The sequence below is a fragment of the Diabrotica undecimpunctata genome, chromosome 4 (assembly GCF_040954645.1).
Source record: "Diabrotica undecimpunctata isolate CICGRU chromosome 4, icDiaUnde3, whole genome shotgun sequence".
Taxonomy (NCBI): Eukaryota; Metazoa; Arthropoda; class Insecta; order Coleoptera; family Chrysomelidae; genus Diabrotica; species Diabrotica undecimpunctata.
The window spans coordinates 118,260,928-118,288,820 of record NC_092806.1 but is presented as its reverse complement, the minus strand read 5'-3'; the positions used below and the strand labels follow the sequence as shown (position 1 = coordinate 118,288,820).

Genomic DNA, 27,893 nt, shown 5'->3' with positions numbered 1-27,893 from the left:
GTATCAAGTATTAAATTACTCGACCATTCGGCTGTATTTGAATCGATCTTTGAGATTAAAATTGATTTGTATTGTGTACTATTGAGTACAATTCAAATTAATAATCTTTTATTCTTTTACGTGACAACATAATCTGATACAGTACAGAGACTCATCGAGGTTGAATGATGTACAATTAAACAACCTAATCATTATTGGAAAATAAATCAAAATCATTATAATACACCTTATAAATAGGAACAAAATCATTTAACTTTTTTATATAATTATATCACTAGATTAACCGCGTTTCCGTAATAAAAATATCGCCCCCGGGTGGGCTCGAACCACCAACCTTTCGGTTAACAGCCGAACGCGCTAGCCAATTGCGCCACGGAGGCACATGCAACAAATATTTGAAGAACACGCCATTTTGTTTGAAGAAAATAAATATTGATTAGTTGGAAATTGAAAGAAGCTGTCGTTATTTGGTAATTTGAAAACAATCTAGTAGTGATCTAATAATTTTACTAATGTGTAACCAGAGATAAAATAAGATAAGATGGATGGATAGATAAATAGAAGAAAAAAAATATAGAAAACGTGCGCCACCTTACTTTTTAATGTATTCGTCAATAAAATAAGAATGTTAAGAAACCTTAGATCTTTAACAAGAACATTTATGTTCTGAATGCCAAAACTGTAAAAGATACGGAAATAATAATTGTTGATTAAATGTTGCCTAGACACTCAACAAATAATAAATAACAAAAATATTCAGTGGATATATTATAGTTCACACACTTACCGAAGACTTACACAGCCTAATCCTTTTTCTGGTTAAAAAATTACTATCAACTTGTTTAACCCGTAGATAACCGGTGAGGTGCAATTTCAGTTAGATTGAGCGTGATGTGGAGTTCTACGGACTCATTTTTAGAAAATAAAAAAAAATTATTTAGGTATTTGAAAAAATTTCACTGAAATATATTAACATACGATATCCTATATACTTAGCTACCTAAGGTAATTTTAATTTTTACTTTATCTCGGTAAATGTTTAAAGGCGGGTTCTCTTTACTTGCAAGTGGTGTCTCTTGACGTCGAGGAATATTTTGTTGCGAATCTGCCAAATATTTTCCTGTCACTACAGCAGAAGTTTCCTCTTGGTATTCAACACCTAGTTCATGATTTTCAGCTTCTTGAAGAAAGATAAAATCTTGCACGGATCTTTCTGTGGTCATGGCTGCAGCAAAATCTGCGTCAGTAACTTCTGTCTGTTTATAGGAACTATGTCACATTTTCCAAATCCCTTTACCGCAATAGTTGGAGTAGTTAGCAAATACAAGTTAGCAAATAGAAGTTTAGATACATGTGTCACTAATCTACCAGGATTATTAAGTAAGAATCTTTCCATTGTTTGGACATAATAAGTATTGAAGGGCCCCATGCAAGAAACATCCAGTGACTGCAGCTTATGACTACAGTGGAGGGGGGGGGGAGGGATGCAAACTACAGTTGTGTGATTTTCTCTAGTCCTTTCAATGAAATCTAAATTTTTTGTATGGCTGGAATATCCATCAAGTATGAGCAAAACTGGGATGACTTCGCAAACTTCACGAAATGGTCAAACCATTGTGTGAACATCTCCACCCTGAAGGATGACACACAAAAGCTGTTCCGGGTGGAGCCTTGTCTTAAAGTTCCACATCCTCTGTATAGGGAAGATAAAAGGAAGAATAAGAACTCCACTAGCTGACATAGAAATTACAAATGTGCTGAGAATAACTCTCTCTGCAAATTCAAGAGATCCGACTTGCCGACGCTTCTTGTGAGCAAAATCCTTGTCCAGTTCCATCAACATTGTAAACCCTATGAGGAGGATACAAGTGATGTTTTTATTAACCAAAAAACTTAGTTACATTCGTTTTGTTAAATGGTTGCGCCCTTGCTGCTGACACAAGCTCAGGATGGCGCTTTCTGAACCCAGTTACCCAATCGTTTCCAGCTAATTTCGCTTCTTTATTAAAACCATGGGGTATGTTATTCCGTTCAGCCAGTTGGTAAGCAAGGCTGCGCAAATCAGCTACAGTAATTCCAAAAAAATGTACCTCCATCTCCAAGAGATTATTTAAAAACTGCTGTACTTGTTCTTCATTGAAAACAGCTCGAATATGGCCTAATACTTTTTTATTGTCAGTGTCTTGATTTTTATTTGCCGTTTGATAAGGCATTCCGTCTTTCTTTACGGCATCGATTGCTCTTTGCATCGCTGCGGGGTCCCATGACTGCTGATGACTCTTCCTCTGATATTTTGACACCATCGCTACACCTGAAAAAAAACGTTTTTAGTATGTTAAATAGCATTCAAATATGAAAGTAACACAGCGTAATACCTTTATTTTACAATAGTACTGAAATTTCTCCTTATTATAACAAGCCTCCACAATTTCATCAATTAAAAAAAGTGTTTTTTTTTGCAAAGCTTAGAATATATAAAATATAAGGTTAAAAAGAAAAATAATCATTAATTTTTATGGAAAAAATAAACAAATTTATTCAATAAATAAATTCTGACAACAGGTGAACTATACTAATTTTAAACATTTATTTTCGTTACCATTATTTTAAAGCACATTTTGTGCATATTTTCGACTGCATGATAAACATAAATATAAGCGTTTTACAATCACAGAATAATTAATATAATGTCTTTTTATGAAGTTTAGATGGGCATAAATAACAATACTTCCGAATCTCTAATTTTTCTTCGGGTGGAAATTTTACTGGTTCTTCGAGTGCAAAAGTATTCTTTTTAGCAAGTTTCTTATATCTATGCTGATTCTAGGATTTTCAAATTCTTTCCTCATAAAAGCACTCTTAACGCCACCTGTTAAAGTATTAACAAAGCATGTGGTGTTTATTTGTCTTTATGACACACCTGCCAAATTCAGACCAAATATTAGATAATAATAAAATATAAATAAATATCATTTGATAGTAAATTTAATTATTGTATAAACTTAATAAGATGTTTAAAAATAATAATTGTATGTATATGAAATTATTTTAGAACGAAAATTATTATTAAAATTTAAGCAGATGATTCAATGTTATTATTAACCCATTCATTAGTAGGTAAATTTGTAACGGTATTTCAGGTGTCCTAACACTTTCAACCTTCAACCATTTGAAAATTTTTGTTTTATTTGTGACTCTTTGTATATCTACATATTAAAATGGACATAAAAAACTGTCAAATTGACATGGACCTGCGTGGCGTGTCCAGGGCACATAGCAGTAAATTCCTGCTTGTGTTGTAATTAAATAAAAAAGGAAACATTCTTATTTCTATTATTTATTTAAGCAAATAATTAAACTAACAAATCAAGATGTATTGTGACAAATGTAAGTCATGAATGGAAAAATAAACAGTTGATTAGTTGATGTTTTAAATTTAAACCTTTATTTAATAAGACTCATAAATGTCATAAAATCAAATCAATATAAAATCTTATTTTTCATGAAATATTCTAAAACGTGGGACCAGACATAATCCTGGCTCATTAGAACATTGTGAACAAAAGTTCACAATGAACAAAGAAGATCTAGAGAAAATGGGAGTGCGACAATGGGAATTACTGGCACAGGACCGACAAACATGGAGGGCAATAGTAAATGCGGCAAAGACTCACGAACAATTGTAGCGCCATTGATGATGATGATGATGATGATGAACAAAAGTTTACTGGTCATTTCCTTTTATTAGCAGTATCCCAGCAATATTTGCAACGGCGGCGTTTTGCTCTTCCACTTTCGCACAGTATTTTGGAAAATGCTGAGTGGAGGTTGGTTTTTCTTCTTTTAATATTCTTTATATTAATTTTGCCAGAACAGATATTCGAAAGTCGTATAATATCATTTTATTTTCGAAATACCTATTTGTTGAACAAATAGTAGAAGTTTATAAACATTATTTGGAATATATGAATCCCAAGTTTCTTGTACCACCACAGAGTTTTATGTTTTTCTTCTTCTTCTTCTTTTTATATAGACATAACTCTGTCTGTTTTTCAATGAGCCTCCAGTAAGTTGTCGTTACATCGTTTTCTTGGTCTTCCTACTGATCGTCTTCCTATTGGGGAACCGTCTCTTGCCATCTTTACTACGCTATTTGTTGTCATTCGGCTTATATGATCGTTTTATTCTACTATTTCTTACTCAGTTCTTGATGTTCTCCACCTTGCATCTACACCGTATATCTGTACTTCTGGCTCTGTCCCACAGTGTCTTACCATAAATTTTTTAAGTGTTTTCGTCTCTGCTGTTTTTAACATCCTTTTTGTCCCGTCTATGTCAGGTCTTGTTTCTGACGCGTATGTCATTATTGGTCTGATGACTGTTTTGTAAGCCTTTCGTTTCTTTCCCGATATTTTTATTTCTCCATATTGTTTCATTTAGGCAGCCTGCGGCTCTGTTTGCTCTATTCACTTGATCAGTGCTAAGCTTAAAACTTCAGTTTCGAGCTTTCCGTAGCTAGATAATGTGATGCCTAGATATTTAAACTTCATCACCTGTTCTATTATCTGACCTTTCAGCTCCAATTTAGATCTTAATAAATTTGCTGTTGTAACCTTGCATTTTGTTTTTTTTTGGGAAATTAACCCATTATTTAATTAATGTTAAATTTTCTGGCGGTTATATTAAATTGGTGCAGCATGCGTTGTAAATCATCTTCACTTTGAGAGAGTATTATTGCATCGTCTGCATAGCAGATTATTTTAAGTTGTTTTTCTCCCATTTGGTATCCTTTTTTAGTTTTTACTTTTTTAATATTTCATCCATAATCAGGTTGAACAATCGAGGACTTAGGGAATCTCCCTGTCTTATCCCATTGCCAGCTTCAATAGGGTCGGTTAGTTCTTCTTCTACTTTTCCTTTTATTGTGCTGTTTTGGTAGATATTTTCGATTGTTTTGATTATTCCTAGAGGTATTTCTCTTGCGTACAATAAGTGGATAACGTCTTTTAATTTTACTCGGTCAAATGCCTTCTTAAGGTCCACGAAACACAGATATGCCGGTTTGTTGTATTCTAATGATTTCTCTTGCACTTATAGCGTTGCAAATATACCGTCGGTGCATGATCTTCACGACCTTAAATCCTTGTTGTTCTTCGGCGAGTGTTATAATTTTATTCAGTTTATTTGTTATTACTTTGGTTATTAATTTTAGTGGTGTGTTTAATAAACTAATTCCTCTGTAATTCCTCTGTAGAGTTTTATGGTGACAAGTATAATAACTATACATTTGGTCATTGTCAAAGCCTCCCATTAATTGATTATATTCGGCTACAATTCTGGTTTTCATTTTTTTTTTGTTTACTTCTTGAAATTGTTTCGATCATATCCGCATCATTTTCTGTGGAAATTGTTAAAACATCCCTCTTATCGCGCCATTTACTGATACAAAGACCATCATTAGTATACTTGCTATAAAATTCACCTTCATCGTTAATTCCCATCATTGATTCATCAATTGGCAGCTTCCTTTGTGCATAATAAATTTGGCACATTTTGGAAATAAAAACTTCATTACTGGCATTTTAGCAAATCTTGATTCATCAGGTATATTATTATCTTTAAAATGTAGCGCTCTCAATATTTATTAACAAAAAGCGATTTCTGCGCTGGCAAAAGTAGGTATGCTGATTTTATTGTGGCTACATGGAACAGAAGACCTAAGAATGTCTTAAATTCTTCTTTAGTTACATATTTTCATCTAACATATTTCAACAGCATAATTGTTCGTATTTTCAATTATAAGCTGAAAAACTCATCGGTGAAGAGCAAATTTAAATATTTGGCTCTGCAAAGTGGTATTGCTTGGCCCGTCATTCGCCAGATGTAATTGGCTGAAGTGTTTCAGCGACTGCGACCTTCAGTTATATTTGCGTTTGGGTGAACGTCGTGTTTCACCTTTACCACAAAATTATCCTACTACAGATTTCCACGTTGGTAGAGCTGGAAATCCATATTGGTTGGATCAGAAATACGAGCACTTTTCAAAGTACGTACTCTTATTTTGCAAATAGTGATTGCTGCACAAAAAGCGAACAGAAAATTAAATATTTTAGTCGGATTTCGAGGAAATGTATGTGGGGCGTGAATTCGCCCCACATGGCATCGAGTGTTTTTACGTTTTACAAATCTGATTTTATCAGTTTAGACGAAGTTTTGGAAAATGGTTACTAATGACTATACTAATTACTTGTCATGATGTGCAGTCGCATTCTTTACATACTCGCAGTTGATTGTAATGTGTTTCCTTTATCTTTGAAATTCCATTCTTGCTATTACACAGTGGGAACTTTTATAATTATCCTATAAACACTGGCTTACGTACCTAGAAATTTGTAATTCTGCAAGTAGAAATGCAACTAACTGAATAAATTTAAATAGGTACACAAAATTATGCTTAAAATTTTATTTACCAATCGTTAACAACTCAAAATTGAAATACGTACCTGACTACACCTACTTTGTATCATTTAATAAAGTACCTTTCTTTGGATATAATTTAAAATTGAACCTAATGTAACGAAAAACTAAGGGTGACTATTCGTTACAGCATTAAGGGAGTACAGTCATTATGTGCTTGATATCGGCCCAGTCTCTTAATCTGGAGAATTCCATTCGAATTATCTTGCAACGGATAGTACATCCCGTAGTCATTAGCTGCTTTGTTTTGGATAATTTTGCAATGAAAATATGATAAATGTAATTATTTTAACGTTGTACTCCGGTTTAAAAGAAGAAAGAGCTAATTTAGTCCAGTGGATCACGAGTTGGATTTTTTGAAGAGTGTGGCTAGCCTTCAGTAGGCTACCCTGACTCCTTTTACTTTAGTCGGAACACAAAGTACATGTAATACTCTTTGTTTACAACACTCCTGTTTAAGTAATTTTCAATAATTTTGTTTTCTAAGAGTTTTGGTAAAACCTTTTAAAACATTGGTTAATTTTAGCCCCAAATGTTGTTCAATAACGTAACCTAGCTTTCAGAATATTTTTTTGTCATTTGACTTGAACTAAATTCTATGGAGTTATTGTAAATGTTTATAAGCTAAAAAAACTGAATATCAAATCATTTTGTGTACATAAATGCAATTTTTTCATAGGTTATTAGTGTACGTCTTTACAAAGAAAGTAAAACCCAGATTATTGAAATTCATTAAGTTAAATTATTTAGACCAGCCTTAGAAACTAGATTATTTTTTAAAAAAATCTTAAAGACAAATTAAATTTCGCAAAAACCGTTCAACCGATATTGCCCATATTTTGAACACAATTCAAATACAGTAAAACTCTTAAGTTCAGGTACATTCAAACAAATTTTAATAAATAATAAAAAAGTTATTAACAATATTCAAAAACAGTGATTTTTATCAAAAACAGCGGGATTTATTATTAAATCATTTTGTGTAGATACATAAATGCAATTGTTTAAACTTTTTTCCATTGATTATTAGTATATGTATTAAGAAAGAAAATAAGCTATAGAGTATTGAGATTCAAAAACAGTGATTTTTATCAAAAACAGCGGGATTTATTATTAAATCATTTTGTGTAGATACATAAATGCAATTGTTTAAACTTTTTTCCATTGATTATTAGTATATGTATTAAGAAAGAAAATAAGCTATAGAGTATTGAGATTCAAAACCAGTGATTTTTATCAAAAACAGCGGGATTTATTATTAAATCATTTTGTGTAGATACATTAATGCAATTGTTTAAACTTTTTTCCATTGGTTATTAGTATAGGTCTTAAGAAAGAAAATAGGCTATAGATTATTGAGATCCATTTAGTCAAATTATCTTAACTAGCCTTAGAAATTGGCTAATTTTTCAAAAAATCTTATAAACAAATTAAATTTGGCAAAAACTACTCAAACGATCTTGCCCGTATTTTGCACACTATTCAAATACAATAAGACCCTCAAGTTCAAGTACATTTAAACAAATTTTAATAAACAATAAATAATTTATTACACAATATTTAAAAACAGCGATTGTGTTGTTGATTTTGCAATACTGTTTTTGTTTACTATCCGATTTTAATTTAGCACATCCAGTTCGTGTATCTCTTATAGTGGCTTCCCACGATCTGCGATTGTACAGATCATCACGGACTGCCGATCAGCACGAACGGCAACGCACCGCAGACAGAGCTCTTCCTACGGTCCGTGATAGTCTGTGTAGGTCCGTGACAGTAGTGTTTGATTTAACGTTATTTCAAAATGCCAAGTGAAAGAGAAGTAAAGTTTAAGTAAAAACTGCAAAACAACTTTGACAACACTACAGACAAGACAACTACTCGTGACAGCGAATGAAAAACTTCTGACTTGCACTTGTCTGTTAAAACACAGACGCGCTAGGATTGCGTCGCACGAGCATGTACCGCACCTTTGATGTTACCGACTCTAGATGGATAGGACGCACCAGCACGGACGTGTCTGTGCTACCACGGACGCGACCTTTCCCACGGTGCGTGGTGCGGGCTGGTCCGCTTACGTCCGCAATATCGCCGACCGTGGGAAGCCGCTTTTAGTTTTCCCAAAAAAATTGTCTGTTGACGTCAAATCTCCAGATAGACAAGTTTTTAAGATATGAGTAAAAAATGAGTTATTACGTTTTTATTGTTTATTTAAAAATTGTTTCATTAAAAAATTGATGAATTCCTAGATGAGAGTCTTTTATAATATCTCATACTACACATTTCAACTGGCAAACCCGTCGTTTGTGGGGCACTGTGCTTTGATTATATTTATAACACAATTTGAAATCCTAATAGTGCAAAAATCGCTTCAAAAAGAATAACTGAAATTCATAAACAAAGAAGCATCAACTATGCACGAAATTATTTCGACAAATTTCTTTATAATTTAAGGTATCATAAAAAAATGACTGTTAAAAGAATCCTGGTATAAACTTTTGTCAGTATTTTTAAATAATGTATTATAATAATGGTGACTATTAAAATATTTTATTATTCTTATCAGTGTTTACGAGTATAACCCAAATATTGTACCTATAGAACAATGCCTATAGTTTAATTACTAGTTTATAAAACTAGTTACGTACTTTTATAGAAAAGTAAACTTAAGGTAATAAATCTAATAATCTAGTGAAATAATTAAGTATTTTTTAAATATTTTTATTTTACATCTTCTTTAGTTTTACCAATAAAATATTTAATTCATGCAAACTCTGTATATAATAATTTGGTTTATATTCTTCCGGGTACGTCCAATTTTGAATATTTTTCATTTTGGTATTTCCAGTAAGAACAAGAAGTTTCTGATAATTATTCACTGTAGCGAATCCCAAATCTTCCATTACTCTTAAAAACAAGAAAATTAATTGCAACCTATTAAATCGGAAATAAAACGAAAAAATGCTTAGTTTTAACATATCAGATATAAATATTGAAAAAATAATTTATTTACAAATTATGTAATTTAGTAAATTATATTGAAATATATATATTTCCTTCTGAGAGATCTATGTATACAGTTGGTATAGTATAAATCCCGATGCACGTCATTTGCGTCATACTAAGTGACGTCACATGATACCAATGCAAAAGGTCTGTCATAGGTCTGTTCCTTCTCAGAATATTTTAACCTTTTCACGCTGGAATTAGAACCACATATATTTTATTATATACGCGTACAAATAATATTTAAAATTTTTTATTAATCTAAACTTAAAGAAATTCTACTTGTTCATTGGCGGATTGATACGTCTATGAAAGATTGTTACTCCATCTTTTGCGCGGTCGTCCGATACTTCTGCCGATTGGTGACTTATCTCTTGTTATTTTGACGACACGCGTGTCCCCCATTCTGCTTATGTGGTTATTCTATCCCTTTTTCTATTTTGTGTCTATACACTGTACGTTATATTTTCTTTGAATGTCTTCACTTTTCTTTCGATCTCTCTGCGTATTTCCTGTAATTCTTCTCAGTACTCTCATCTCTACGTTTGTGTTATGGCTATGTCAAGTTTTGTTTCTGAGGCATATGTCAGTATTGGTCTCACACTGGCTTTATAAATTCTTTACTTCATCTTATTGTTAATGTGTCTGTTTCGCCATATATTGTTATTAAGGCATCCTGCCAGTGCATTTGCTTTTTATACTTGATCTCTTACTTCTTTGTCCAGATCTCCATAGCTTGACAGTGTAATTCCAGTGTATTTTTATTCCAAGATTATTTTGCTCTTATGTTAAATCTGTGGACCAGTCGTTGCAGACTATCTTCATCTTGGGCTATCAATATTGCGTCGTCTGCGTAATAGAGTATTTTTACTTTTTTTTCCATTCTGTATCCTCTCCCTTCTGTTTCATTTTAACGCTTTTGATGATTTCATCCATGATTAAATTAAAGAGCATATGGCCCAATGAGTTCCCCTATCTTATTCCGCTGGCTACTTCTGTAGGTTCTATAAGTTGTCCATGTATTCTGACTTTCATTTTGTTGTTTTGGTAGATGTTTTCGATAGTTTTTATAATATTTAGGGAAAATTCTCTATTATACAGAAGATGGATTACATCTTCGAGTCTTACTCTGTCAAATGCTTTCTTTATGTCAAACAGTCAGACACAGAAATGCTGGTCTATTATACTCTAGTGATTTCTGAGTAATTTGCTTTATAACGAATATTGAATCTGTACACGATCTTCCACTACAAAAACCCTGTTTATTCATCTGCTAAACTTATCCTCTGATTTGTTAGTACTTGTAAAATTTTAGTTGTAAGCTTTAGGGTAGTATTTAACAAGTTTATACCTCTGTGGTTTTCTGGCTGTTTTTACCTCCTTTTTTGAATAGTAGAATTAGTTCGCTCGTTCTCTATTATTCCGGTCTTTTATTGTGTTTTATAATTTTATTAATTAATATTGTAAATTTTTTTGCCATTGCTGCTCCACAATATTTCAGTACTTCGTTTGGTATCCCGTCTTTACCTGCCGTTTTTTTGTTCTTCAGCTTGTCAAGTATTTTGCGAACTTAAGTTCTTCATTTGTGGTAATTTCTGGTGTTTCCGGTTCTAGCGTCGTTTGTTCTTTCTCTGCATAGAACTTTTTTAGGTAGTCAATTCATGTATCCTTTTCTATGTATTTTGGTTCTACTAGTTCCTTTACCTCCGTTCTTTGACCTCTTATAAAACGCCATTTTTCCTTTTGTAGACCGTAAAAATCATGTTCCATTCCTTTCAAATAGCGTTTCCAGTAATTATTTTTATTTTTCCTACAAGTGCATGTGTTTCATTTCTAATTGTATTGTAATTATGGTATGCCTCTTGTGTTTTGGTTGACATGTATTTCAGTTAAGCTATTTTCTTTTCTTTACATTTTTCCTTCACTTCTGTACAAAATCATGGAGTTCTTCGCCTTAGAAACGATTTACTTTTATTTATATTTCTTTCACCAAAAACTTTCTTGGCGGAGGCTAAGATATTAGATTTCGACAACATCACTTTCTCTGATATATGTGTTTCTGCTTTTTTCGGTTATTTTTTTTTTTTTTGAATAGGTATCTTGTGAAGTCATCCTGTAAGCTTTCGACTTTTATATTTGTGGTGTATTCTGGTGTTTTTTTTATCACATATATGTGTTTTTATTCGGGTTTTGCACAATACCAATTTATGATCGCTTCCTATTTCTGCTGATGTTGGTGACCTTACATCCAAGATTTGGAAAGGGTGTAACTCCTTATTCGACAGAATATAGTCTATCGTAGATCTTTGGTCTCTAGTGTTTTTAAAAGTGTATTTGTATTGTTCTTTGTAAAGAAAAAATGTATTAATAATACGCATTTCGTTTATGCTGCAGAAGTTTGTCAGAAGGTCTGTGTTTTCATTTTTATATTTTCATGGTTTTTGGTGTGTTATTCCTGGAACTATATCATTGCCAATACGGGCAGTAAAATCACCCATAATGATTATATATTTATCATTTGGGGTCTGGGTTACTACAGTCTGAAGGTGTTCGTAGAATTTTTCCCTTGTGGTGTCATCTCTGTTATTCTCTGATACATAGATTGCAATAAAATTCAGAAGTTTAATATCCAGTTTAACTTTTACATTGATATTTACATTTTTGTACATTGTATAAAATTTTTCGGTGTACTAATAGGGCGACTCCTTCTTTAGCTCTGGTTTCTTCCACAACACCACTGCAAATCATTAGATCATCATCATCATCATCATCATTAGTCATCTAGCATAATTTGGCCCTTTTCTTTTTTTCTTCGTCCCTTGTAGTGCACATATGTCTATATTTTTTTCTACAAGATCTTTTGTAATTTCCTGCTCGCTTGTGTTTGAAAACTTTAGGTTCCAAGTACCGATGCGTAGTATATTTCGAAGTAGACCCCTCCTTCTTTATCCGGGTTTATGACCGGCAACAGTTCTGTTGAGTTACTCGATCCACCCAACAAAACTGCAGGCGAAGTTTAATTCCATACCATACCATACCATACCTTGTTTCATTTAATTTGAACAAGTGGATTATAAAGCGTTTTTATGAAGCACATTTGTCGGGGTCCCACTTTAATTACGATTACCACCTAGTTTTTTTCTAGATTTTATAAAAAACTATAAGATGGATGAAAAAAGAATAAGAAAGATTAAAATCCGGAAACAGGAGCATGTACTGGTATGTAATTTTTAAGTACCACAATTTTTTTACAATGTTCACAAACTATATAAAACAGCCACATGCACGATTGTAATGTATTGATCAAAAAACTGAAACTTAAAGCTGATGAAAAATATTGACTAACATTTGAAAATATTTCAAACCAGATGTGTGGATGGTATCAACAAGACACCTCATCTGATACTTGCTATTTTTAACAGTTCAAGTCATGTAAGTCATAGCCACTGTTTAATTAATTATCTCCTTTCATTATGAAGCCACGAAAGTTGGTGTGTTTAGTATGTCTAGATCAGTTTCCATAACAAATTGTAGAGATGACTCACCTCTTTTATTGGTGTTTGTACCCCATTTGTAGCCCAGATCAGATGGTGAGAATTCACATCACAGCTGATGATCAATTGCAGTCTATTTTTTATAAAAATTTCTTAATAACTGATGCGACTTCCTTGGTTTTTTTCAGCATCATCATTTGAAAGGTATGCTGATCCCAGAATTATTTTCTTCAAACTTCCTCACTTTAGGATCTTTATCTTTCGTTGTTAAATCCCTGGAACAAAGATTTATCCTCGGCAGTGTTTTAATATGTGGTTTTACTATTACACAGATCCTCGAGACCTTATCAGATCGGCTATATAAGTATAAGCTCTCCACCAATGCCTGATAAACCACTTATTTAACTTTTGTGAACCAAGGACTCATTTATCAAAGATATATCAAACTTTTTCATGCCAACAGTAAATTTTGTCGAAGCTGCGTTACTATGTTAGAGATTCATCTGTGGAACTATTATTAGGGCCACCAAGGCCTCTAATGGTTTTAAAGGATACCTTTCCAAGCCTATAAAACGCCTTAAAATGAGCAGCCTTTAATATTTTGTAGGAGACATCGTCGCTAGACTATATAGACTAGAATTTGTGCTTTTTCTCTGATCTTCCCATTTTTCAATAACCATTCGTCTGTCTTAAGGTTTTATTTTTGTGCCCCTAATGTGTCCTAAATCTGATTGCATGGTAGGCCAGTTGTATTGCAGCTGTCTGTAATTTGCCAATAACCATGGTGCAGAGAATTATTAGTGCTAGTTTGTGGGTGTGTTTGTGTGTATATATATATGTGGGTCATATTTAATCAGCAAATATGCACTAACTGCATAACTGTGGTCCCTATACCATGTTCTTTAGGGCAGCATGTTCCCTATTGGTTATTGGGACACGTTGTGTATGGGTTAAGAACATGCCCATATATCTATACAGAAATCCATACATTTAACCAAGCTTTCGGTTGTAAATATCTACACATTTGAATGCTTTTTACGAATCTGTTGAGTGTTCTTTGTATGAATAATTAAAATGTTCTAGTTTATGACAATTTACGTAAGGAAAATCGTCTTACATTTCGAATTGGCATATAAATTAGTGTCTTGTAAAATTTTGATCTGTGAAGAACTTCAAAAGTTTATAATTTGTTAAGCTATAGATATTCTTTGGGGTGCAAGCCTTGAAGTTACACGACGTGTTACACTAAATAATTATAATAATTTTAAATTTATATAATCAGATTGCTCTATGCTCGATTGTAATTAGATTATAAATTAAATATGGAAAGAAATTTTAGGGCATACGTTTTCTAAATTTGTGTTTCACAAGTTATAAATGGTATTATTGATAAATCATGTAGTTGTGCTGGATGAACTTGATGTAGACCGACTATCTTATTGGAGGACGTCCTCGATTACAATAAGCATTGTATCTAGGTTGTAATTTTTTCAACTGCGTTCGTAACACCAGTTTTCTCCTAACTATTGGATTTGAATCTTTGCCTCTGAGGGATATATTCAACATTAACCTCTCTATTGCTCTCTGTACTAATTGTATTTTATTGATTACTTTTCTGGTAGGGGTCAGTATTGCTGCTCCATACCTTAGGACTGGGAGTAAACACCCATTAAAGACCTTCCTTTTTTAAGCAGATTGGAATATCTTATCTAGAGATTTCTCTCAGTTTTTAGTAAGCTACCCATATTAGACCTAATACTGTTCATAAAGAATTAAGAAAAACACCAAAACCTGATTTAGAATATACAGAAAATAGTTATTGGGTAATTCCACGTCAACTATGCAAAGTTTTCAAACTAACTATAAAAACAAATTGGGAAAATTTGAAAAATTTTATTTTTCTTAAAAAATCATAGCTTAAAACATAATTAAATATAAGTAATTAATTTTGTATTATTTTGCAGGTGTAATAATTTACAACTAATAAATGGTAATTGAAGGGTTTTGTGTAAAAACCGGTTTTGTCGAAATTAATTTTACGGAATTTCTTGCATTCAAAAATACCTCCGGACAGTTTGTAGCAAAATCCATACACGTATTGTGTAACAATCTCAATATAGAATAACGTGGACGGTTGATGCACCAAAAATATACTAATAAAAATTACCAACAACGTTAATGGCATAGTCCTTAGGATCGATGGTATTGAGAGCAATAACCGGCCATGTGATTCACTTGACCAGTTTTTGCGCCCAAGGCTGAGGGTTTTCTGGTGAAAGTGATCCATACCATGATTCCGATAATAGTGATGCTGATCTACATTATGTAGTGGAAGAAGAAAGTGGCAATAAAAGAACAAAAAAGTATGATTTAAACAACGATAACAAAGAAGGTTTATAAGTTTTAAAAATATAAAATATTGCTCATATAAAAATGCAATTGCAGATAAGATGAACAAACCTAGTGGTTCAGGTTTAAATCGGTAATATATTCCAAAGCATGTAACTGCAAACTAAGCAAATGATAATTCAAGCAGCTCAACTAATGAAGATAAGTTGTTTAGTTCAGTTTTATATCCTATGCACCACATTTATATATGTTTTATTGAGGATAAAACTGCAGAAAGGTGCTTAGAAGAAAGTACATATTAAGAAACGCAAGTGCACTCCTTGCTTGGAAAAGAAATATTAGAAAATTGCAAAGAAATTCCTCATAAGAATACACAACTAGTAGTGGTAAAACTATTTCAGCAAAGAAACAGGGGTCCAGGTGTAAGTGTCGTAATCGGCGCTTTAAAAAACTGACGGAAATGGAAAAAGATGCAATATCTACAGTATTTTATGCAATGGTAGATAAGAACATTTAAGATAGTTATTTAGGGTCGCTCAAACCAGCGTACGTGAAACGAAGAAGTATTTTTATCGCTATAGTATTAAAATGGATACAAAATCTGTAAAAGTGTGTCGCTCAGCATTTTGCAACTGACATGCGGTTCACAAATCAAGAGTATTAACAATTGCACCGTCAACAGCTTCTGATGTGGTGCTTGAAAAGGATTTCCATAGTAAACACCATAATCGATCAAACAAAAAGCAGGAAAATATTGTGAAACAGATTGAAAAGCACATAAATAGTTTTCCAGTGCGTGAATCACACTATTCATGTGAAATGAAAATTAAAAGAAATATCTATCAGCAGAGTTAAATGTGCGAAAAATGTACGAACTTTATTTGAAAAAACATGATCCCGAGCAATATTGTCTATTAAAGACACGAAAAAATAAAACCTACAGTTACGTATGATTACTATTATAGGTATTTCACTTGTGCTACTTGTGATCTGTTGAAAATACAACTGGATGCTGCTTCCACAGATAAACTTACGTACCAACTGAACGTTCAAAAAGAAAATCATCTCCGGAAAGCCCAAGCGTTCTACGATGATTTAAAAAAAAACTGAAATAGCGCAAATTGGCGAAACTGTAGAGACTATTTGTTTCTATTATCAGCAACATTTGTCATTTCCTGTTTTGACTACGGGGAAAATATTTTATGCTAGGCAGATCTGGGTTTATAATCAGTTTTTTTACTCTTCTTCTATTAATACATCAGTCAGTTATATGTTTGACAAATCAGTGGCGAAGAAAGACTCCATAGAAACTGTATCGTTTTTCGGCATTTTATACAGAAGTATATTTCGTGCATATGCATCTCCTGAGAATATTTCGGTAACTGAAGCAGATAATCCTTTCTCTTTAGCGTCATATGCTTTAAATAAAAGTTCAGGAACGATTATTGACCTAAACGGAGCTCCTCTGACTTATAAGGAAAAGATACCACTGAAATCAGCAAAATACGATAGCATTATGCCTTTAGTGAAAAAATATGTTCCCCCTTTTGGTCAAAAATTTTATGATACAATCAAACGGGCAGATACTGATTGCCAAAAAAATAACGATTCTGATTAGAGTGTTTTAGACACTTTTATGTTATTTTTGATTTTCTGCATTATTACAGTTATAGTATAGTAAAATTTATTATTGTATTACATACTTTGTTCTTAGGTTATTTCTGTTACGCCAAATAAAAAAGATTTTTGACAAAATCACATCATTTTTACTATTTTTTCACACAATGTTTCTTATTTTGGTAGCAATAACCGTCTATGTGCAACATTTAACATCAAATTTCACCAAAAAAAAACTAAGGTGAACATATACATATATTGTTAGAAAAATTTTTGGTTATATTACAAATGTAAAATACAAAAAAGTCTCATAATTTCAACTATGACTAAATGACACATTTTTCTCATTTTTCTCAAAACTATGCAATGGGCACGTGGACGGTTATTGCACCAAGCCCTTCAATTGTGAAAATTGCAAGACAATGTTCTTTTTTCGATTACTCAAGACATCTAATTAGTTGCTGGAAAATCATATTAAAATACACTATGTTATATAAAATTTTTGTTACGTTCACAATGGTATTTGTTACCAGAAAATAATGAGAAATTGCAGAAAACTGCCAAAAAGACGGAAAAATTGGGAATTTGGCCATTGAAGTGAATGGAATACCATTTTGTCCTCTGGTATATTGTGTTGTATAGAGTTGTGTTTATTTTTACTTTAAAGTATATACCTTTTAACAAATTTTTTTAGATGTTGAAGGAAAAATAAAGATACGTTTTTGAGATATGATTTTTTTTTAATAAAACCACAGTTTTTTAAATTTTCTGAATTTTTCCCAATAGTTATGATAGTTTTAACACTGGGATCGTGTTCAGCGAAAAAATTTAGATCGAAAATATATTTTTGGGTATACTTTTGAGGATCTAGAGCCCGCTATACAGGAAAAAGCGATAAAATACCGGAAAAAAAGTTTTTCTTATAAAAAAAATTACCCATATACACCGACATTTTGGACCTAGAATGTAAATCATCGCATTTTATAGTATAGAAGCCGAGAGGGCCGCCTGACGAACTTTGCATAGTTGACGTGGAATTACCCTGTTTTCAGTGTTTTTTCATTATATATTAATCGTTTTTTCTTACGAATCTCCAATGAAAAGAACTCTAGTTGGATCTGTAATCTGCAATCTGGCTTGTATGACTTTGCTGTAGTGTTTAGATGGTTTTGCCAATGTTATAGGTTGTTTGCCGCTATAATCTTCCAAAGCTTTATAAACATAGTGACAAGCTAAAAACAAAAAATGTATGTAAGAAAAATTAAAATATTAGTACGAGAATTATCAATAATATTAAATTGAATATAAGTTACACTATGATAAGAGACATACAAGAAAATCTCTACCAATGAGCTATCATGATACAAAACTTAAGTGAAATGCGTACCTCAAAAATATCTCCACCAAGGCCTATCTCCAATTTCTCGGTGGATGATTGAAGCTGGAACTAAGAATGGGTGGATACCACTTGCGAACGATATTCGATTGTGGCGGCAAGATTAGTCGTTTATATATTAACTTTCATAAAATAAAGGCAGACATCGAGCACAGTTTTATTAATTAAATCTTGCCCAAGTACTTTCGCTCACTAGAGCATCTTCAGGGACATTACGTCAATTTTGGGCTATCCAACAATCCCAGAATGTCATCGACATAAAATTAAACATAAAGTTGAACATAACACTACACTAAACAAGGACCAACAGTTTAAAATTATTTTTAAAGTCGAAGCTACATTCTGATCGGCAACAGGAGAGAGAATGAATGCTCTAGTAAGCGAAAGTACTTAGGCAAGATTTAATTAATAAAACTGTGCTCGATATCTACCTTTATTTTATGAAAGTTCATTTATTCGAGCATTCAACCTTATATCAGGTTATATATTAGGCTAAAAGTTCCATTGGAGAATAGAATGGGGACAAAAAAATGAAGTAATACGACATACAAAGAAATGAGAAAATTTAGGCAGGAATAAGAAGTCATATAACTAGTCCTAGGCCCAAAAGTTAAAAAAAAGAATATATTTAAAAGATTTAGTATTGATACTAGCATTCAAAAATATAAACAAAAAAACAATTAAAAAAACATTAGTTTTAACAAGCAATTGTTAGTAAGGAACTTAACACGGTTTTCACTTTAAAGCAAACACTCCATGAGTATGTTTTGAATTTGCTTTCATTCCGTACTCTGAATAAATAATGAACACAATCTTTCTAATTATTTCGTTTTTTCGAAAAAAGGAATGTTTGAACTTTAGGGGGAAAAGGATTTTATGTAAACGAAGTTTATTTTCTGACGAAGATTTTGAAAAAAGTGAGATTTAAGTGTGTTCGTTAATCTCATTTAAATTATGTGAAAATAATATACCAAGGTAGTTAAAAGTTTCTACATAAATTGAGTACAAACTAAATAGAAAATGTATTAATAAAACACTGAAAACTTTGTTTTCAAAAATTCCACAACATTTATTATAAAATCTTATCACTACAGGTGTTTCGGCAGATTGCCTTTCTCAAGTGATCTATTTTTGGATGTGTTTACAGTTTATAGTCTTTAACGAAATAGGTTGAGGGGGGAGAACTGTTTGTCTCAAGTTGGTCATTCAGAATTTTGTCTGTGTTTTTTAATTTGATAATTTCCATAGATTCTAACAAAGATAGCTTAAGGCCTTTATTTTGAATGTGAAGAATTTGAAATTCGTCATTAAAAAAATGATTATGATCTAGAAGGTGAAGTGCGTATGTAGAATCTGTTCTTCTATTATTGAAAGACCTTTTATGTTCTGCTATTCGTCTGTTAAAATTTCTACCAGTTTGACCGATGTAAGTTTTTGGGCAGTCGGCACATTTAAGTTTGCATACACCACTGTGTATGGAAACATGTGTTTTTACACATGTTCACAGTGTACAAACAGTGCTTTTTATTTTGGCTCTTGTTGTTTTTAATATATTAGCTCAAGTTGTTGTTTCTTCTAAAAGCTATAAATGTTGCCTTCTTTTTATGTGTTTGGCTAATTTTGCCTGATATTTTGCCTGTATATGTAATCGAGCAAAAGGTACTGGGTTTTTTCTCTGGTCGTGGAAATACTAAATTCAAGGCTTTCTTGTGTAGTTTTAGATTTAAAATTTTATTAACTGTTTGTTCGCTGTATCCATTGTTTACTGCTATTTGCTTAATGATATTTAATTCTGTCTCAAAGTTGTATTTTGACATCGGAATTTCTGTTAATGTATGTAACATGCTATGGTAGGCTGCCAGTTTATGTTATGTAGGATGGGATGATGAATTGCGTATAGTCGTGTCAGTATGTCAGTCATTTTACTGCCTAAAAACTTACATCGGTCAAACTGGTAGAAATTTTAACAAACGAAGAGCAGAACATAAAAGAGCTTTCAATAATAGAAGAACAGATTCTACATACGCACTTCACCTTCTAGATCATAATCATTTTTTTAATGACGAATTTCAAATTCTTCACATTCAAAATAAAGGCCTTTAGCTATCTTTGTTAGAATCTATGGAAATTAACAAATTAAAACACACAGACATAATTCTAAATGACCAACATGAGACAAACAGTTCTACCCCCCCCCCCCCTCCTCAACCTAGTTCGTTAAAGACTATAAAGTGTGTCTCATATCAAAAATAAATCACTTGAAAAAGGCACTCTGCCGAAATAGCTGTAGTGATAAGATTTTTTAATAAACGTTGTGTAAGTTTTTGGAAATAAAGTTTTCAGTGTTTTATTGGTACATAAATAGAATTTCCATCAAGTAACGGTCGAATTCATCACTTAAATAGAAAATTTTAATTTAGACTACAAAAATGCTACAATGCAACAAGGGCTCTTTGAAGGTATTTTTTCTTTAGCAAAACACGAGATCTGAGATCTAAAATGATCTATTGGTCATATGAAATAGTTTTCAGATACTAATTACTTATGCACCGCTAGTTTGGTGGAGCAAAACAACCCTGTCTAGTTATATATGTAAGGAAGATTATCCTAGAAAGACTGTTGGTCTAAAATCTTCTACAGACGCCTCGACTAAACCACCTAACTGTCGTGACCGACAACGGTTGGTGTGTGTGTAGGCTTGTTGATAGACAAAAAAAGTGGACAAAAAAAAACTAATCTAGTTGTAAAACCATGATATCCCGACAGCCACTTCTCCACCCAAAACCTGTCGACTCGTAACGTGTTTAGCGTTGTTGGCCAACCTCCGATTCCGACCTTCGACCCTAACATGAATCAGTTAACTCCTTGTAGCCGTTCGGAGTGATCTGTCCTCAAAAAAATGTCTCAAATACCGACAGATGCGAAAACTATGATTAAGAAATTACTGGAAAGCTACAAAATTTCCTGCTGTTTGTGGGATGTTCAGTGTAATGCGTATTCAAAAAGCGATCGGAAGCAAGAATATTAAGGCTAAAGAAGGATAAACATATGAAAAAGACAGAATTAATGGATGAGGAAATAGAGAGTGTGGAAGCGGGGGAAAATGTCGAAGAATTTTGGACAAAATGTAGAAACATAGTAACTGAGAAAACATCTGAAATATTGGGAAACGCCAAACCAGTTAGAAAAACTAATGGTTTGACGAGGAGTGCCAAGAAGCAGCAGATAACAAAAGTAGAGCATACCTAAATACAAATCAAGTGAAAAGCACAAGAAGAGCAAAGGAGAAATACCGTATTCTAAGAAGGGAACAAAAAAGGTTAGTTGGAAGAAAAAAAAATTTTAAAGAAAAGCAGTTAGAAAACATAGAATGGCTAAGAAATAAAAATGAAACTCGAAAGTACTACAGAAATGTAAACAAAATGAGTAAAGAGTTTAAGCCAAGAATAGGGAGCTGTAAGTAAGGAGAAGGAAATATCCTAAGTGATACGGCCTCAATCTTGAACCGATGGGTTAAATTTTTCGTCGAAGAAGTAGATAACACCGTAGCAGATCGAAATGATTAGAATATATTTAATATAAACGAAAGACCACCTACCACTGAAGAGGTTGCCGAAGCCATTAAAAAGCTTAAAAATAATAAAGCACCAGAAACTGATCAAATTTGTAGTGAACTCTACAAGGATGGTGGTGATGCCCTGCTACAAGCACTGCATAAACTTTTACTTCTTGCCTGGAAAATGAGACCATGCCATCTAGATGATCTCAAGGCGTGATGTGCCGGTTACATAAAAAAAACGATCAGCTTCATTGTGACAACTACAGAGGTATAACCCTGATAACAACTGCTCACAAAATACTAGCAAATATTCTCTACGAAAGGCTACAAGTTTACACAGTTGGCATAGTTAAAAAATACCAAGCCGGATTTACTCCAGAAAAATCAACAATTGAGAAAATTCATTCAATAAGACAGATCCTCGAGAAAACAAAAAAAAAGAAAATTTAACATTGAAACCTATCTCCTATTCGTCGACTTCAAGACCGCATACGACAGTGTCAAGAAAACAGTAATATACCAATCAATGCGTGAGTTTGGTATACCAGAAAAAACTTATTTGATTAAGGAGAATGACAATGTCTAACTTAAAAGCCAGCGATAAGATACAGGGAGAAAATTCTCGATCCTTTGAGATAAAGGATGGACTCAGACAAGGGGATGCCCTGGCTTGCCTCTTCTTTAACATTGCCTAGGAAAAGGCAGTCCGAGACCCACGAATTAGAGACGGTGATACTATATACAATAGATCAATATAAATCTTAGCATACGCTGATGACATTGAAATAATAGGGCGTAGTAAGCGTGATGTTGAGCAATATTTCCTAGAATTGGAATCGACAGCGAAACAGATCGGTCTAGTCATCAACAAAGACAAAACTAAGTACATGTTGGTTACAAAGGATCCTATAGCAAATCATAAACGGGAAACAGCATTTGAAAGTTATATCTTTGAACGTGTTGACAGCTTTACATATCTTGGCTCGATAGTGACCACTACCATACTACTATAAAACAAGCGAAGAAATTAAAAGACGAATAAATCTTACAAATAGGCCATACTATGGACTTAAAAAACAATTTCACTCAAGAAATATCCAAAGAAAAATTAAAATTATTATATATAAAAAACTTCTAAGGCCGGTCCTCACATACGGGGCGGAAATATGGACTCCAACGCAGAAGGATGATAGATTTCTGGGAATATTCGAGCGTAAGATACTCCGCAAAATATTTGGAGCTGAAAACGATCAAGGGAAGTGGCGCAAAAGATTTAATTTTAAATTATACAAACTCTTAAATGATCTAGATGTCGTAACGTTCATTAAAACATAGCGACTAAAAGAAACTGGACAATCTAAAAACTGTAACTGTAATAATGTCTGGACGTGTGTAGCAACAGGAATAGTTGGGAAGTGATGTCTTGTCGGATAGTATGGTCGGGACGTGTGTAGACCTCACGCCAACAAAGATGGCTGGGGAGTTCAGTCGTGTCGGATGACACGGTCGAGACGTGTGTAGGCCGTTTAACAGGCGCTTGGCATTTAAAACCCGACAAGCTGACTAGATTTCTATATATTTTAATTAAAAGAGAATCACGTATTATACTGATAGGTAAAACACAAAGGGGGATAGAAAATAGGAATTACTGGTCCCGATAATAGACTGTCAATAGCCCTCAGAAATATTAGTGCAATATTTTCAACTAAACTGCTTTCAGATTACTAGATTGCTCAAGAGCGTCTGAAAAGAAACAGAATGAAACCAATTTTTTTTATTTCAGACATCTAATCTGCACCAAATACTTGAAAGGCTACAACTTATGAGTCCGTAACATCTTAGAACTTCACATAGGTCTTTATTGCTGCTGAGTTACAACAAAGTGACTGATATTGGTATCAGGGCATAAATAAATTGTTAATGGATGAGAAGTGTTTCTCGAAAACCTATCGTCTAAAATTTTAAGATTTCTAATTTGTTTTCTCAATCAATATTTTACCTACTATACTTTTTCCGTTAGCACCAGGAAAAGTCTTATCTGTTCCCCCTGATAAAAAGGTAATATTTGGTTTTCTAAGATGGTGTGCTGCTTGTGTAAGTTTTACCACAGATAGGTTGAAATCAAAGTCTGTTACAACTAGTTCTACGTCAGGATCGTCCTTAATCTTCTCTGATAAATGTGGTACACTTTCATCTATTGTTTCGTTCTACAAATATAAATAAACTGCAAAAATCTAGTTAAATATTAAATTTATATAAGATTAAACCACAATTGAGTGTAATAAAAATTACATTTTACATTGCGTTTTTGACATTTCGATTTCCAAAGTGTGGTTAAATAATGAAATACAATTTTTAACTTAAACATGCCACCAGAAAACAATTTCAGAATCTCTTTATAATAATCAATGTAAAAGTCTGTTCTGCGAAAATTGTTTATGTCTAGGATTTAAATTTTTTTAATTATATAAACGAATATTACTACATTAACTAAAAAAGTAAATATTTATGCACATAAAATCCTTTATAATATCCACAAGGAAACTAAATTCCTGTAGTTGGCTGTACACCATGTATCACTAAAAATTTACCTTTATAATACATTAAAAAATGCAAAAAGTATTATTTAAATATTATATCGTATGTGAAAATGAAAAAGAACACTTACAATAAAAAACAAATAAAAAAGTACCATTTAAAAATAAATGTATACAAAACCCAAGATTTACTTATGGGTGTATATGAGGGTATTGTTTCAAACTGTACAATCTCCACATTTCACAAAAAATGAGATAGGTAGATGCCGCCCGAGGCCCTCTATTATTTGCAGAGCATCGAAGGGGGAGATTACATTTTGCCAGAGAACACGTTAATTGGTTAGAGGCTGACTGGGAACGAGTGCTATTTGCGAACGACAGACGTGTTCGTGTGTTGCGACGACCCAACGAACGATATGCTCAGTGTAACTTCTCGCACACCACATTTTTTGGTGGAGGATGGTGTGGGGTGGTATTTCTTTGACCGCACGTACAGACCTAGTGGTCGTACAAAATGGAACTGTTACAGCTGAAAGGTACATATTGGAGATCCTGGAGCAACATGTAGTACCATTCGCTCCTTATATCGGTGAAAATGTCTTACTAATGTAAGATAATGTCAGACCTCACGCTGCACAGATCGTCAGAAATTATCTAGAAGAGGTAGAAATTAACACTATGGAATGGCCAGCACATTGTCTGGATTTAAATCCGATTGAAAATCTCTGGGATATCCTTGGTAGGTGATTAAGAGCCACACTGATCCAACCAAACAACTTACAGGAAGTGGGAGAGAGGCTGATCCAGATTTGGAGAGAACTAGACCAAAATGAAATACGGCAATTAATTTTAAGAATGGGCAAACGATGAGAGACTGTTATACGTAGTAGAGGTGGTAACACTTGTAATTAAGACTTTTTTCATATTTTAGTTTACTTTTCTTATCATTATTTTTTTAGAATTTTCCGTTTTATTTATTTTTTTTCTCCTGTACTTCAACATTTTCTAATGAGTAGACAAATTGTTATAATTACTAATAAAATGTAGAATAAATCTGGTGAAGTTTTATTTTTTATTATTTGCTTGTCTACAAATAAAATTGATTTATTGAAGTGGTGCGTTAATTTCTTGGAGAATTAGTATTATTGAAGAATTTATTTTGACTGAGCGATTTAAAGGAGAAATTGTTCTATTGCCACGTATCCCAATATATAACCACATATATACCACATATATATACCACATATATACCCTCATATACCACAATATCATTCAAAAGGCTTCAATTCACTCTTCGATTAGCATTCGCGATGATATTAACAAATCTCAAGGCCAGACAATGTCCGTTTGTGACTTGGTTTTAGAGAATCTATATTTATCACAATTATACAGTCCTAAAGTAACGGATAAATTAATTTTATTGAATATTGTGAATACAATTTTTAAATATAAAAATACACTTTCCCAATGACATTATTCAAATGTATCTTGAACTCACTAGGAGTAGTAGTTACCCCTGAAAAAATTTTGTAGAGTGTGATACAGCGTTTAAAAGGGTTTTTATTACTTTGCAATGTAAATATTTTTCTTTTTTATACAGGGATAGTCAAGGAAAAAATTATTTTATTTCATTCCATCAAAAAGCCATCGAGTGGAATATCTTTCCCGATTGACTGATCTATTGGTTGTATTGTTTTAAAAAAAGTAACATCGGATTCATTGGGAATTTTTAAAGACTATTTTAAATTATTTTAAAATAAGCTTAACTAAAGTCCAGAGAATTGAAATATTAATATTGTTTGGAGAGAATAATAAAACCAGACGCATTCTGAGGTATGCAGATTATTTAATAAAAAGTATCCTGACTGTCACATTTCCCAGTTTACGGTGAGTAGAATAGAGAAAAAATTCCGAAAATTTTTAACTGTCAAAGATCTTCCCATACCTGGAAGATCAAAATTGAATGATTAAAAGAAATTGGATATATTGTATTGTATTGGCTGGTGATAATGATATAAGTAAAATTCTGTATTAAGAATTTTGAAAACCAATCAATACCATGCGTATAAAATTCAACTACTGCAGAAACTAAATGACGATGATCCAAATCGTAGATTACAATTTTGTGAAGATAACCAAACACCAACTAAATCCGATGTTTCCAAAAAATATTCTTTTCTCAGATGAGACAACATTTACCCTACATGGAACGGCCAACAAACGAAATTGTCAATATTGGAGTACGCAAAATCCGTACTGGATGAGGAAGGTCACACTTAGTATCTTGAGTAAGTGAAGGTTTTTTCTGGCACATTAAATAACAGAATAGTTGGACCATACTTCTTTGAGGGTACAGTAACTGGGCCGAGTTATTTGAAGTTTCTACAAAATGTTTTGGTATCTGATTTACGATAACGCTTCCCAGATACTGTTTACCCCCCAGAAATTAATAGAAACATATGGTTTCAACAAAATGGAGCTTCACCACATTATGCAGCAGCAATACGAACATTTCTTGATAAAACTTTTTCGCAATTGAATTGAAGCGAAATTGAATGGCCTGCGATCTGACTCCACGGAAATATTTCTTGTGAGATTATTTAAAAACAAAAGTTTATGATGAAACTAGCCAATATTGATGATTTAAAGCACCACATAGGGCAAGAAATTAATAAAATCACCGCAGATATGTTGCAAAATGTTATCGAAGATTTTCAACACCGTCTATTTTTCTGTCAAAAGGTGAACGGTGAGCATTTTGAGCGTATGATTTAGACTAAATTGTTGTAATTATTGATAATAAACTTAAATTCTTTCTATGGAACTAATATTTTACAAAATAAACAAAAAGATCCGATATTACTTTTTTGACAATAAAACAACTAAAAGACTAGTCAATCGTGAAAGAGATTCGATTCGATGGATTTTAGATGGAATAAAATAAAATAATTTTTTCCTCTACTATCCCTGTACAAAAAAGAAAAATATTTACATTGCTGAATAGAGAATTGAAAACCCTTTTAAACGTTGTATCACAAGCTACCCCGTTTTATTTAAATCTTTTTTAGGGGTAACTACTAATCCTAGGAAGTTCAAAATACACTTGAATAATGTCATTGGAAAAGTGTATTTTCATATATAAAAATTGACGTGTTTCAGGATTTTAAATTTATATTCATAATATTGTATAAAATAGGCTTTTCCGTTAGTTTAGGACCTCACTGTATGTTGCATGCTCACGTATTATTAAAGTATCAACTTTATTTAAATTAGCAAAAAAACAAATTAAAGAAAAATATTATGCACCAATTAGCGGTTAATTGAATGTTAATTAATAGGTATAATTTAGAATCATATACTTAATTATTTGGAATAAAAATCAAACTTTTCATACCTCCTTTATAAAACTTACTTCATTTAAAACCTGGCAATAACACATTTTATTTATAAACTTAAAAAAA

General features: G+C 32.6%; 1 protein-coding gene and 1 non-coding gene across 5 annotated transcripts in view; both read right to left on the bottom strand.

Moving 5' to 3' along the window:
• Nucleotides 1-306: 306 nt before the first annotated feature.
• Nucleotides 307-380, bottom strand: TRNAN-GUU (transfer RNA asparagine (anticodon GUU)). The gene has a single exon. It is a non-coding gene; the product is annotated as a tRNA-Asn (tRNA).
• Nucleotides 381-9,198: 8,818 nt separating this feature from the next.
• The window catches only part of LOC140438365 (uncharacterized), a 41,957-nt gene continuing 23,262 nt past the window's right edge, over nt 9,199-27,893 (bottom strand). For all 4 annotated transcript variants that reach the window (XM_072528043.1, XM_072528042.1, XM_072528040.1 and 1 more), the window contains 3 exons: nt 23,895-24,102; nt 18,028-18,172; nt 9,199-9,381 (listed from right to left, as the gene is read on the bottom strand). In XM_072528043.1, coding sequence (XP_072384144.1) covers nt 9,201-9,381; nt 18,028-18,172; nt 23,895-24,102 — 534 coding nt within the window. In that variant the 3' untranslated portion in view covers nt 9,199-9,200. The remainder of the gene's footprint in view (nt 9,382-18,027; nt 18,173-23,894; nt 24,103-27,893) is intronic.